We start from the raw sequence: 15,042 nt of genomic DNA on the forward strand, positions 1-15,042 counted from the left end.
TTGGCTAGCTGTTGAAGGCTGCCAGAGTGTCATACGGCACAGAAGCAAGCCTTTCTGCCCATCGAGTCGATGCTGACCACCGAGCCTTCATTTACATCCAATCCTGCATGATTCTTTTCCTTTCCCCACATTCCCAGCAACAACCCCCTCACCTACCACTCACCTGCACGATTGTGGTAACTCAGAGCCAATTTCACCCAACAATCCCGCTTGCCTTTGGAATGTGCAAGGAAGCAGAAGCACCTGGAGTGAACCTACTCAGCCTTGCCATTACTAACCTGATTTACTACCCTTTAACCTCATTCTTCTGCCTTCTGCCCATAATCTTTGATTCCCTTCTAATCAAGGACCTATCCACCTCCATCATAAATATGCCCAATGGCTTTGCCACCACAGCTGTCCACAAAAATGAATTCCAGATTCACCACACTCGAAGGAAAGAAATTCCTCCTTATTTCTATTCTAAGTGGACATTTTTGTATTCCTCTGGTCCTAGACTCCCCCACCATTGGAAACATACTCTCCCCGTCCACTCTATCGAAGCCTTTCAGTCTTTGATACATTTCAATAAGATCCCCAGTCATTCTTCCAAAAACACATCATAATGGAACATGCCTGGCTTAAGAGGATTTGTATCTTTTAGTATAAATTGAGAGCCCTGCAGTGTCCACAAACCTATCAATTTTTGTAACATATGTAAATTTACTAACCCACCCACCTACTTTTTCATCCAAATCATTTGTGTGAGTGTGTGTGTGTGTGTGTGTGTGTGTGTATACAATATGTGAATGTATATACACACAGACATATATATTTGTGTACATACAGTAGTGTATGTGCGTGTCTTTTTCAATCTTTTTATTGGTTTTTGAAAAGTAATATCAGGTTACATAGATACATATATTATGATCAGGTAAAGTTAAAAGAGAATTACAGATGATAAACAACAGTAAACAAGACACTTATAGATCCATGTTACTGATGAAAGAAAAGAAAGGCAAAAAAAATTTAGTGTTAATCTAATTTCTAACCCCAACCTGAGCTGTTGGGTGTCTACTACTAATTTCGATACTATAGGTTCAAAAAAAAACCCAAAAAATTGATCTAGACATTTTTAAATAGTTGACAGAAGAAATTTAATACTCATTGTAGAAGTTGAACACCTAATTTTCTCTAGAAAGAGGGATGCCATCAAATCTGATAACCATTGTGTCTGTGTCGGGGGAACAACATCTTCCCGACACAGCAGAATATGCAATCAGGGAAGCAAAGGTGACCACATGGGATTGAAATGGAAGCAAAATCAAGTCCATTGGTCCACTCACTCCAAAAATAGCAATAAAAGGGCTCGGAGTCAGATTGATATCATGAATTAAAGATGGAGTAGAAAATATCTCGTTACAAAGAGAGGGACATAGCCAGAACATATGATATAAAGGACCTTCCTGAGTTGTAGATTTATCACATTTAGAGGATATATTGGGATAAAATTTAACTCATTGAACTTTGGAATAGTGGGCCCTGTGGTCTACTTTAAATTGTAATAAGGAATGTCTCCTCTTCATATACATGTGTATTTTCTTTCTTATCCAAAAAGACTGTCAGAATCCTATCCCCAGGGCAAGAGCGTCACACACTGGAGGACACCTGCTTCAATTGAGAGGGAGGAAGTTTAAGGCAGGTGTGCGGGGCAGATATTTGACACAGAGATTTGTAGATGCCTGGATCAGACTGCCAAGAGTAGAGGTGGAAGCAGATACAAGACTGCTGGACAGACACAAGAATGTGAAGGGGATGTGGGCATCGATCAGGTTCAAGCAGCAGGGTTTTAGTTTGAATTAGATATCACGTTCAGCACAGACTTGTGGCATGAAGGACCTACCCTTGGGCTGTAACTCCAATACAGACAGCACCCAGGGTGAGGATTGAACCGCTCTCAGCAGTGTTTATCACTGCCACCCCATCAATGGTGTTACGTCATGGAGTCCTGCTGTGTGCCACACATCAATACCTGTCTAGGCTTATCTCATCTTTCATGCCCCAATGTTGTAAACCTGATGTTTTACCAACAGTTACCACCCCAAACCTTGGATTCCAGCACTTCGAAATGCAGTTACTTGCATTCAACAGAAAAAACTGGCTGCTTTAAATTTATTGTAACTTATTATATAATAAAGCATAATAAGACTATTAATTGAAGCACCTATTTATGAAGGCACATTGAACAAATTGCACTTTTACCTGTTTGTCTATCCCTATTGCATCGAGACCATCGTACATTATATTTACCCAGCCATCCTTCGATGATAAAACAAAGAGTGACATCAATGCCTGAAACCAAAAGATAAACCATATTATTTCTCCTAAAATGTTACTTTCTCTTGCCTTTCAATACAAAAAAAAATAAACTAGTACTGATCTGCAGAGGAATATTTCTATTTATTTATTTTTATGTGTGTATATTTGTTCTACACCTGTATTGCTTGTCTGTATGCGTGTTATGTCTGGATGTGTGTTTGCATGTTTTGCACGGAGGACCAGAGAACTCAGTTTTGTTGGGTTGTACTTGAACTTATTCAGTCGTTTTACTTTCATGCTGGGGTTTAAGTTTTCTGTGCGCATTTGTTAAATGGGGAAAGTCCCCTTGTGTTGTGACATCTGAGAACCGACAGTTATTACGCTAATCGCCTGTGCTCGGCAGCGAACCACGAGGGGGTTGCAGACTCTGGGGAGCAGTGGACTCTCTGTTGAGAAGGAGGAGCAGAGGAGACAACCCTTCAGGAAGTTGACCACGGCAGCAGCCAGTGAGGGGTTCAGCAGCTGAAGGACCCATTCAGTCTCGAGGCTTGCAGTCGAAGGACTCACACAGGGTGGAGGGGTGCTGGAAACTGGCTCAAGAGAACCAAGTGTCAGTACCAGGATTCGAAGGGGTGCATAGGGCAGGAAGGGATCCAAAAGGGCTTTGGATGCTGAAGACTTCCTGATCGTATCGTAGGTTTGGATCTGGAGCTCGGGCTGCCAAATTTATCGAGCACAAGTCTGCTCAACTGCAGAGGCTGCACGAGCAGGGGAGGCAAATTCAGAAACCCAGCATCTCGGAGGAGACTCCCTTTTTTTCTCTTTTTCCCCCTTATTCTAAGGGGCGCCAGGCATTGCTAATAATGGCTCTATTTGCCTTATGCTGGGCAGAAGGACATTTTGTGTAATATTACATTTTCTGCATTATTGGACAACAATAAAAAGAATCTTGAATCAAGTTTAGCAACGGCCCAACTATCCTGCAAATAGATTGTAATAAACCAATGTAATATTGCCAATATATTCATGCATTCCCCAATTGATTATTCCATTAAATGGACATGCTTAAAACATACCTGTCCCAGATTATCAAAATTATATTTACGGCGAACCCATTTGAAGTTAGCTTGGAAGCAATCTGACTTATTTGTGATGTTCCTGGTGTCATGTCCAACACAGTGGTAAAATTTGCCTTTAAACAGCTGGGAAAAATATAGAGAAAATTCTGAGACTATTCAAACCACAGCAAGGTTAGAAATAAATAGGACTGATCTCGCCTTCAATCTTGTGCATCAACACTACTGATTTCCATGCCACTACCTTCCAAACCCGCATTTCCATGGAACTGAACACAACATCCCCAAATTGTACACTGTGTGGTGATACAACCACCGGGGCTGTCTATGACTGCCTGCGCCTGTCCGCATTCCCACCTGCCTACTGCAGCGGGCACCCACTCCAACTTCGGCAGCGGACCAGTGAGAGAGACACACAGCTGGTGATTTGTGGTCAGGGGACCCACACGGGCTGCAGATTTCTGGAGACTGGCTTTTCTGGAACCAGGCATCGGAGCCGGGAATCCAGAGGGTACAGAGGGCAAGAAGAGCTCACTAAGGACCTCAGGTGCTGAAGGTTTCCTGATCATGTCGGAGATCTGGAGCTCAGGTTGTCAATGAATTGAACAGAAGTCTGTGCGGCTGCAGAGGCGCTGTGGACAAATCCACGGACACACACGGACTTTGAAGGGACTCTCTTTTGCTTCCCTTTCTCTCTTACTGTAAGGGGTGCCGGGCATCACTAATGGCGACTTTTTAAACAAATTTAGACATGCAAACCTCTAACAGGCCATTTTGGTCCATAAGTCAGTGCCACCCAATTTACAACCAATTAAATTAAGCCCCTAGTATGTTTCGAATGGTGGGAGGAAACAAGAGCCCCACCTCGGGGAAAACCCACGCAGACACAGAGAGAACATACAAACAGTACGGTCCCGATCGCTGGCGTTGTAAAGGCATTGCGCTAACCGCTACACCAACCGTGCCACCCCTTTGTCTGTCTTAAGGCAGACAGAAGCCAGTCTCGTGCAATATGACTTGTTCTGTTCTATTACATGACAATAAGACATTTTTAAAAATTAAAAACTACTTGATTTTGCATAGAACTGTAATAATTGCTGGGGGAAGTTGTTCCATGTAAAATAATTAAGAGTTTGACAAGGCCACACAATACAGCTTGTCTGCTTGCTCAATCCATCTTGAGTTATTTTCCTTTGTTGGGTTTGGGGTAGGAGTTTCTAATGTGCAGGGAAGGAAAATGCTTTGACCTTTTATTGATAAATCTAATATACCTGGACGCCCAAGATTCCAAATATAATGAAGAAAGCACAGCAGATGAGGACAATATTCCCAATAGGTCTCAGGGAAGTGATTAAGGTTTCTACGACCAGTTTTAGACCTGGGGCTCGACTGATGACCCTAACAAAAAGAGGAAATTGCTGTTAGTAATCGCAATCAATGGAATGAGAAGCTCCCATCATTACCAATCATGACACTGAAGAATAAACTGTTCAGCTAGGCTTAAAGAGCATGTTTATACGCGATATGACATAGGAACAGAAATAGGCTGTACAGCTCCTCGAGGCTGGCCCGGTGTTCAATCATTTTCCCACTCAGTCCCACTGCCCGGCCTTCTCCCCATTACCTTTGATGGCCTGGCTAATCAACGACCTATCAGTCTTAAATACATCCAGTGTCAATGAGTTTCTATGTTAGATGAAGAGAACCATAAAAAATAAAGCACAGAATGTGAGCAAACTTTCTCAAACATGAACCATAGGATTAAAACTGTCACTTCGAATTTTCTTACAACCGGAATCTCCAGCTTCCCAAATCGCTAAACCAATAAACATTTCAGCACACAAGGGAGTTGGACATGATGGAACCTCCACTGGTTTTCTTAACCTCATAATTCCAGCATTGACTTCTTTTCTTCCGCACACTTACCCTCAACAACACTCTGCTTTTATGATGTCCATTGAATGTAGAAAGCATTGCAAAGGAACAGGCATTTCAGCTCATGGTATCTACTCCAGATTAAACGGTCAGGCTGCATAGTTTACCAATTAATCCACCATCATCCACTTCCCAGCTCTGCTAAAACTTGCACCGACTCCTTTTCCAAAGCTCTATGGGGATATATTGACTGGCCAGTTGACTGCATTGCAGGTATCCTTGAGCCAGCCAGGATTGGCAATTTAGAAGCAGTGCAGGTTCCTGTGGTTACCTCACCTTGAATGCATTTCATTCCATGACCCAAAGTGAAGGCCAGGTTCTATAATGAGGCAGAGAGACATGAAGGATGCTTCTAGTTGGTATATATGGGACCAACCTATAGACCCAAGTTTCAATGCCAGAGCTGAAAATCCTCCCACAAAATAAATAGAGTAAAAGAGCAACTGACACTCTCCATCTGATCTTGAAAAGATTCATCAAGGGAATTTAATCTCAAGTTGCTCTACGCTGATTTTTTATTTTTTGCTTTGGTTTAAAAAAACCCCAAAGGGTCCATTTCCTTTTGGTTCAAACAGAAATTGCAGGGGCTCTGGCAGAAATATTTAAAACGTCCTTAGCCATAGGTGTGGTGTCGGAGGATTGGAGGGTAGCTCACGTTGTCCTGTTGTTTAAAAAAGGCTGGAAGTTGTAGGCCAGTAGTAGATAAATTATTGGAAGGTATAAGATATGCAATTATTTGGATAGCCAAAAACTGATTAGGAATAGTCAATATGGCTTTGTACATGGTAGGTGGTGTTTAACTAATCTTGTAGAGTTTTTCAAGGAGGTTGGCAGGAAAATTGATGAAGAAAAGGATGTTATCTACATGGACTTTAGTAAGACCTTTGACAAGGTCCCACAATGGAGGTTAGTCAGGAAGATCCAGACGCTTGGTATTCGTAGTGAAGTAGTGAAATAGATTTGACAATGGCTGGATGGGAGAAGCCAAAGAATAGTGGTGGATGACTGCTTCTCAGACTGGAGGCCTGTGACTAGTGGTGTGCCTCAGGGTTCAGTGCAGGGACCATTATTGTTTGTCATCTATATCAATGTTCTGGATGATAATATGGTCAATTGGATCAGCAAGTTTGCAGATAACACTAAGATTGGAGGTGTGGTGGACAACGAAGAAGGTTTTCAAAGCTTGCAGAGGGATCTGGACCAGCTGGGAAAATGGACATAGAATAGATAAGGCATGAAAAAAAGAGGAGTTAATTTTTGGTTTTCTTCGAGTTATTCTTTAAGGGTTCATATTGTCACAGTGAAATGCGCATTCCATATACATATATACACAATATATATCCATACATGAACGAACACACATACACACACAGAGAGCAGATTACAAGTAAATACATCTAAATATATCACAAATGTTAAACTCTTGAGCCCAGGGAAGCAACAATTTCTATTGGCTACTCAGCTGTGTGTGTGAAGATTAACCTTACCGGAGAGGCCGCAACGTTCTCAAAAGACGGAGTACCCGGAGAATGCCGAGGATTTTTGCTCCTCCCGCTGAGGCCAGAGAGACGACGATGTCGATTACCGAGACAAAGACCAGGATGCCGTCCAAAATATTCCAACTGCTTTGGAGATAGGCACTTTCACCAGAAAAAAATCCCAGGGCCACAACCTGAGGAGAGAGCAGATTGTCAACGGAGCAAGGGTCAAACCATGAATATCGGTGATAACGTGGAAAGCAGTGGAAGAATTGCCATGATCAGTATCGTAAGCGCAGAACTAAAAGATGGAGGAGGCTTTGGAATAAGAATCACAATTTACTGGAGTAAACAAGTCACGAAATTTGGTGTTTTGTGGCAGCATCAAAATGCAAACATTCATATTATAAACTATCTTACGACAATTTTAATGTAAAAAAAAAATCAATAAAAATAGTGCACAAAAAGTAAGGCAGTGTCTTTAGTTCATTGCTTATTCAGGAATCTGATGGTCGCACGGAAGAAGCCGTCCTTGTGCCGCTGAGTGAATCTTCCGGACTGACTCCAACCAATCCAACATGTGAACAAAAGTCAAGAGAATCAAATGAATGGAATATCATACAGGAGGAAACAGCAATAAACGTAGAATTGAAGTAGGATCTTTAGAAATGCACCTAATTCTGGTCCCCAGGAGACAAGACATTGCTGATCTCGGGCAGATGGGAATAAGCAATTTAAAAAAAAAATAAATTTAGACATACAGCATGGTAACAGGCCATTTCAGCCCATGCCACCCAATTAATCTACACCCCCACGGTACATTTCAAACGGTGGGAGGAATCTGGAGCCCCTGGGGAGTACCCATGAGGACATGGGGAGAACGTACAAACTCCTTACAGACTGTGTGGAATTCAAAGCCTGGTCTCAGTCGCAGGTGCTGTAAAGGCATGGTTCTAACCATGCCAAACCCTAACTCCTTGCAGACATCTCTTTCTCCTATTGTTGCTCATGGCAACTCTTTTTTTTTAACCTTAAGGCAAACAGAGATTGAAGCATATCACATATATTATTACATGACAATAAAAGGAAACTTGAACCATGCCACGGAGTATTGGAAAAAAGTCAGCTTCTCCTCAAATTAGAATATGAGATTAGAGTGCAGGACATGGCTTCATAAGAGAGCAAATGATTATAAGATTGACATCAGAAAATTATTACCCCAAAAAGTGTAGAATAAATTTGCAGATCCCCTTCCAATAACTTTGATGCTTTCAAGAAAATAAGGAAGCTTCATCAAGATTGAGTGAAGAAGCAAGTGAAACACTTCTGCTGACGCTGTGATCGTAGGGAAAACACAAAAATTGCTGGAGGAACTCAGCAGGACTCATGGCATCCACAGGAGGTCAAGGTATGCCAGATGCACCCAGGATGAGGACTTCCATGCCAGATCCTCAGCAATGTCCTCCTTCTTCAAATAACACGGCTTTCCCTCTACCACCATTAACTCAGCACTCACCTGCATATCCCCCACTACTCACACAGCTGCCCTGATCCCCTCTGCCCACACGTGCAACAAGGACAGGATTCATCTTGTCCCCACCTACCACCCCACCAGCCTCCACATCCTCCTCCACCATTTCCGCCACCTATTACGCGATAAGGGAAGATGCATATTCCCCTCTCCGCCTTCCGCAGGGACCACCCCCTCCATGAGTCCCTTGTCCACTCCTCCCTCCCCTTGGGACCTACCCCTGTGATCACAGGAGATACTCACACTTGCACCCACACCTCCCTCAGCACCATTTGAGGTCCCTTCCAAGTGAAGCAACATTTCACGTGAATCTGCAAGGATCATCTACTGCATTAGGTGCTCCTGTTGTGGTTGTGACAGTACAGATTCTATCACCAATGTGTATATGTACAGATTGTAGTGTAGGATGATTGTGATTAGCTGAGAGTGTAGCCACACCTACTGGCAGGTCTTAAAGGGTTGCTCCTAGCCAGACCAGGTCATTCTGGACTGGTCAACCTACATGTGATACGCTCCAGTCTTCTTGTTAATTAAAGCCTTGGTTTGGATCAACAAGCCTTTGATTCTTTCGATGCGCTCTCCAGTGGTCTCTGCATTGGGGAGACTGGACGCAGACTGGGACCATCTGTATATTGGAGGAACAGCACCTCATCTTCCAACTGGGCACCCTCCAACTGAATGGCATTAATATCGACTTCTCTGGCTTTTGTAAAACCCCACTCCCTTGCTTCCCCCATCATCTCTCCATCCCCTGTCTCCTTTCGCACAGACATGATAAATTCTCACCTAGTCCCTTATCACATCCAATTAACACCTTTTGTTGGTCTGGATTCCTCCCCCATTGTTTGAATTCTGAGACTTCCTGATATATCCTGGTTCTGCCCTTTCTGATTTTTCCTTGAAGGGCTCAGGCCTGAAACTATCTTTGTCTCCTATAGATGACAAACAGATCAGCTGAGTTCCTCCAGCATTTCGGTGTTTTTACTACAATCACACCATCGTATTTCCCTAACCAACATTTCAGGTCTGAGCCCTTTCTCAAGGATGAAAAAGCACATTGAATGAGTTCATTAAAGTGAACTGATCTTTCAACTTGTCCGTAACTCAGAGCTTCAGTGACCTAAAGCATTCACCAAATTTCCTTGTGGATGCAGCCTGTCCTGCTGAGTACTTCCAGCATTGGGCATCAAAGGTAGGATTCATTCAGACGTTCATACAGACAAATTGAGTAAATGTAAGAAAAAAAGACACACACACACAGAAGATTTTACCTTAAGGGCCATTTCGACCACAAAAATAGCGGTGAAGATATAATTAGAGACACTCAGAAACATCCGCTCCTGTGGAGAAAACAAATAAAACCAGGAGTAATGATTTGAAGTCTTGGATAGTGAAGTGAACAGTAACCCACGGCTCAACTGACAATTTGAAAAGGACTTCCAGGTGTTCTACTGCAACATCGTTGAGGGGAAACAAAACAATTAGTTGGCAACCCATATCATGTCCAGAGAATGAAAGTAACGTAAAAACAAGAAAGAAGTCGGCAGAGGGAGAATGGCATCTACTCACAGTACTTCTGGGGTCAATCTCAGGTCTTTCAAGGGCAATGGTGATGCAGTTGAGAAATATGAAAACCAGAACCACATGGTCAAACATTTTGTGAGCAATGACTTTGTGGCATATTATGCGGATCCTGGAGAGAATGAAAATAAGGACGTTACTCATTTGCGATTAAAAAAAAAAATCCAGAATACGTTAAATATACCGCACAGACACTTGCCATTCAGCCCAGCCCCTCTGTTCTAGGATGGTGTCTGGAATCCATCGGAGATTAGTGCCCTCACCCCCCCACCCATACTTTTTCACAGACCAGGATGCCATCCAAAAATACTGGAGGTAGGACTCGTCTAGATAAGCCATTCTCAACCTTTTTTCTGCCAGTGTTTCCCCCTATCAGTCTGCTTAAAGTTGATAGGCGCCCTTCCCTGTGAAGGAGTCAAGTTTAGTTGGTTTCTTCTGTTCTTCTCTCCTACCGGTTACATAACAAAAATTTATGCTACGTGAGGTGAAATGAAAACAAGGCTTTTACCTAAATGGTTGGGGGTGGGGGGGGGGGGGGGGGGTAGATTTTATTTTTAGAATGGCTGGTATAGATCAACCTTTTTCAATCTAAGGCCTACCTGGCTGCCGCCTAATGTGACATGGCCCACTAGTGGCAATGACTGAGCAATATTTTCAAGTTAAAGGCAGCTCTGTAAGAAACCTTTGTCTAATTTAGAGTATTTTATTTAACATTTTTAAAGACCCACAGGGAAATATGCTCTGACCCAGCAGCAGGTCATGGCCCACTGGTCTGGCACCACTTGTATAAATGATGGGACTGAAGTGAAGCATTGAACATGGCTTGTGAAGATCAGGCTTTAGAACGGAAAACTTGTCTAATGAAGAACAATAGGGTAGGTTGGACTAATACCTTCAGTTGTCAGAAGAATGGGAGCTATCTTCTTGGCAGATAAATGAATCTGATGGGCCTTGACAGGGTAAATGCTGAGATGATGGGATGATTTCAACATTTAAGAGACATTTGGATAGGTAGATGGATGGAAGCCATCTGGTCTAGGTGCAGATCAATGGGGATAAGTAGAAATATAGGATGGGATGGTCTGAAGGGCCTGTTTCTGAGCTGTTGTGTTCTATGATGGATCCCTCATGGTGAATGCAGAACAAGGAGGCATTCTTTCAAAGAGAGGAATTGAAGATAGTGATGAAAAGACATTCTTCATGATGAACTTTGCTTATTTATTACACACAAAAGAAGAATGGAGCTTGGCCCACAAGGCCCCACCGGTCCCATTCCATTAAAAAAACCCATTCTCCTCATTTGCCCCTGTAACTTATTCTCTCACATGAGCCAATCAACTCTCCTTTGGTTCATTTTACTGCTCATCTCCACCAAGCAGCAGCTAATAGACCTACCAGCACATCATTGGGGTGTGGGAAGAAACCAGCGCACCCGGCCGAAAGCCACAGTGCTTCAGAGAGAAGGTGCAATCTCCACACGGATAGTACCCGAGGACACGAATGAACCCAGGTTCCAGGAGCTGTGACACAGCAGAAACATCTTACCACCCCAATCGCTGACATACTCAGCAGGAGAAATCTGGAGGCAAAGCCATTGAGGACACTCTCAGGATGTATTTTTGGACAAAAGAGGAATTAGAATCAATACTGAACAGGAGGGAAGCATATTGGAGATCAATATCAGACAGGGTATTGATTGAATCCTGGAGTAGGCTCAAGGAGCTGGTAAGCTGACACCCACTCCTGTAATTCATGTTTCAAAGTCACAATTATCTTGAATGCTCTTCCGCAGTTGTTTGATCTGCTTAATAAGGGAGAACATTTCAAATTCCCATGTATTTATAATAATTCAATAACAACAGTTATCATTAGCGGTTAGTGACCCAGGTTCAAATCATTCGCTGTCTGTCAGGATTTTGTACGTTCGCTCTGTGTTCGCATGGGTTTCCTCCAGGTGCTCTGGTTTCCTCCCACCCTTCAAAAATGTAGGTTAATTTGTGTATGGGGGGGCGGGGGCTGTTACCATTCTGTATGTTTCAATTAAATTTAAAAAAAATTACACTGATTTTTCAGGTTACATTTTACATTCTCTTGTTAATATTTCGATTGCATCTTTTAGAACTGAAAGTTCAAAAGCGGTATTTAAGGTTTTTGGAGTAAATGTTTGCAGGATGAAACTTGAGACAAAGGACAGAATGACATTTAGAAAGGATCATTATCTTGACTGTCTGGAAAAAGTGCATTCTGAGTCAAAACAAGATTAAAAAGAGGTCCGAAATGGAAAGTGAGAGTACCGATTTTGGGGAGAGAATAGGTAGAGAGAACAATCCTCATGTGTTTTACACCAAGTTGGTTTATAAGGCTCCAGGAATCTGCGGATTCTAAAGCAGTAGCTCTGTAAAGGAAAGAAAAAAACAACAAACAAGTTTATTTTTGAAGGTTTATCAGCCGCAAATAATTTCTAAAACTTTAATTTTAGACTCGTACAGAGACGAAACAGGTCCTTTGACACAGGTCAACAATAACACTCAAGCACACTCTTAATATCATGTTCTTTCTACCAGACACTTATCAACTCCTCTCTTGTTTTGCCATTCATCTGCACACCGGGAGGCGGTGGCTAATTAATCTACCAATCCTCTGTCTGGACTCTCTCCAACCAGATGGCATTAACCTCGAGTTCTCTGGCTTCCATTAGGCTCTCCCGTCTCCCTCTCTTCTGCATCCCTCAGTCTCCCATCCTCCAGCTCTCCACCCCTTTCCCTCTCCATTCACAGAGCGATCCTTTCCCCCTTTCACTTCTCAGCTTTTTTCTCTTCTGCCCTCCCACCTATGACCTCTTGCCTGTGACCCTGTGTTCCTACTCTTGCTCTGCTCCCAGGCTCAGGCCCGAAACATAAGTTATGTATCTTTATTTTTGCTACATAAAGACCACTACATAGCTTGCTGAGTTTCTCCAGCACTTTTGTGTAATCTACCTACCTGTCCAACCAGATTTACCATGTAAGCCATTTTATCCTTTCAAATCAGTATCGGAGGACACCCCGGTAAGTTTTCCCACATTCCCAGACCACTTCCGAGGTAAGTTTGGGACCAGGGTCAATTTTGACCAGGCTTGCCCGCTTAGGACCCTTCAATCCCCAGGTCATTAATCGGGTAAATTGCCCAGTTAACCCCGTTTTACAGGGCAATTTGAAAGAGCCTAAATCCGAGGTCAGGTCCTGAGCATGGGATTGAGTCCAGGATTTTTCTCCCTAGAGCGTAGAAGGCTAATGGGGGGGTGGGGGTGGTGGATCCTTGTAGAGGTAATAGAACCATGAGGGGCATACACAAGTTGTAGGCTTTTTTCCCCCCACAGGAGAAGAATCTAAAAACGAGAGAGTATAGATTTAAGGTGAGAGGAGAAAGATTTAAAAGAGACCCGAGGAGCACTTTCTTTAACTACCTTAGGAAATGGTAGAAATGGGGATAATATTCAAAGGTCATTTAGAATGGTACATGGATAGGAAAGGTTTTGAGTCGCCATTCTCACCTTCCTTTTTGTCTATGGCCCCCTTAGGACTCTGCTAAATGTTTATGGGCCTGCTTCCCTGTGAATCAGTCATGTTTATTTGATTTCTTCCATACATCTATCTTAATGACTACACAAAATAACCCATAAAAAGTATTTAATGATTTTAATCCATGCCCCCCCCTCCCTTAAGTATGCTGTGACAATGGCTGGTTGAAAGGGATATGGACTGAAGGCAGGGACATGGGACTATCCTGGCTGGCATGGATAGGTTGTGTTGAAGAGGCTACTCCCATGCTAACAAACTCTGTGGGTCACTGGAGATGAGGCAGAAACTCCTCCAGCTGTGTCTCTGTCGCAGCCTAATGTTGGACATCTTTATGCACATTGTTTAAAGGAGAAGCTTTAACAAAGGCAGATCAAAGAAATTTACTGAAAAAATACTTAGTGGTGCAGTCTCAAATCCGAGTCACAAACTGTCCTTCATTCCTGTCTGACCTGCAGGAAGGAATTGGAAGGACAAGAATCATTTGGCATCCTACACAGCACAGACATGTGGGCTGAAGGGCCTGTCTCTATGCTGTACTGCTCTAGGTTCTATAATTCCATGCAGCCCAGATTAGAGTAAAACATGAAAGTCTGCAGACACTGTGGGTGAAGGTAAAAACACAAGGCTGGAGATGAAGGTCAAACAGTGTACTTTATACAGCAAAGATAAAGATGAATAACCAACATTTTGGGCTTGAGCCCTTCATCAAGATATGAGCAAAATGTTGGCAGGTGACCAAAAGAAATGGTGGGGTGGGGAGGGACAGCGAGCCTACTCTCAGTTTTCCCTCCCTTCCCTTTGTCTTTTTTCTTGCAGCTTTCCACCCCCTTGTCTCTGCATTCACACAGCCATCCCCCCCTTCTCCTGTTTACCTTGTGTCCTCCCTCCCTTACCCGCCTATTACTTCCTGCCTGTAGGCTTTTGCTCCCCCCCCCACCATTTTGTTCGGGCACCTGCCCACATTGTTTGATACCTTGCTGAAGGGCTCAAGCCTTGAACATTGCTTGATAAAGTCCACTGTTTGACCTGCTGAGTTTCCCCAGCATTGTGTTTTTAGTCTATATTAAATATCTCCAAAATGCAAAGGATTAATCACTTGGGGAAAAAAAAAATTACATCATCCATTTCATCTTCTGAATCATTCGGGTCATCTTTATGATTATCCATGTGAAGCAAGACCTCATTTGGTACATTCAGGGATTTTCCATTGCAGTCTTGATAGTCGCAAGGTGTTATGTTTATCGGATTAAATGTCACAGGATGTCGCATCACTGGTACTTGAAGCAACTCAGGTAAGTCTAATGACCCTTTGGTGTCCAAAGATTCTGCCCGATGGTGCAAAGACCAGCCATTCAGACTGCCAGCTTTGCTGGACTTGGCATCTTCAGATTCATCGTCCTCATCACAGCTGCCTTTCCCCTCGCCAGAAAGGAGAGACTCTCGCTCGCTCGAATGGTTCTTCTTCTTCAGACTGGGAGCCCTACTAAGGCTATGCCAGCTTGAACGTCGACTGCCCCAGTTGCTGTTGGCGTTCCAAGGGGTACATGGTGAACTGCGAATGCTGGACTGCAACACAAAGGTAG

The 15,042-nt window shown here is 43.2% G+C and overlaps 1 protein-coding gene across 1 annotated transcript in view; it reads right to left on the minus strand.

Moving 5' to 3' along the window:
• cacna1ha (calcium channel, voltage-dependent, T type, alpha 1H subunit a) overlaps window positions 1-15,042 on the minus strand; it is a 206,428-nt gene that overhangs the window by 41,858 nt on the left and 149,528 nt on the right. Inside the window, exons 15-22 of the mRNA XM_069904861.1 lie at window positions 14,576-15,025; window positions 12,194-12,294; window positions 9,888-10,011; window positions 9,590-9,658; window positions 6,797-6,981; window positions 4,646-4,772; window positions 3,375-3,500; window positions 2,242-2,331 (exon numbers count right to left, since the gene is read on the minus strand). Of these exons, the coding sequence (XP_069760962.1) occupies window positions 2,242-2,331; window positions 3,375-3,500; window positions 4,646-4,772; window positions 6,797-6,981; window positions 9,590-9,658; window positions 9,888-10,011; window positions 12,194-12,294; window positions 14,576-15,025 (1,272 nt within the window). The remainder of the gene's footprint in view (window positions 1-2,241; window positions 2,332-3,374; window positions 3,501-4,645; window positions 4,773-6,796; window positions 6,982-9,589; window positions 9,659-9,887; window positions 10,012-12,193; window positions 12,295-14,575; window positions 15,026-15,042) is intronic.

The sequence above is a fragment of the Narcine bancroftii genome, chromosome 12 (genome assembly GCF_036971445.1).
Source record: "Narcine bancroftii isolate sNarBan1 chromosome 12, sNarBan1.hap1, whole genome shotgun sequence".
NCBI lineage: Eukaryota > Metazoa > Chordata > Chondrichthyes > Torpediniformes > Narcinidae > Narcine > Narcine bancroftii.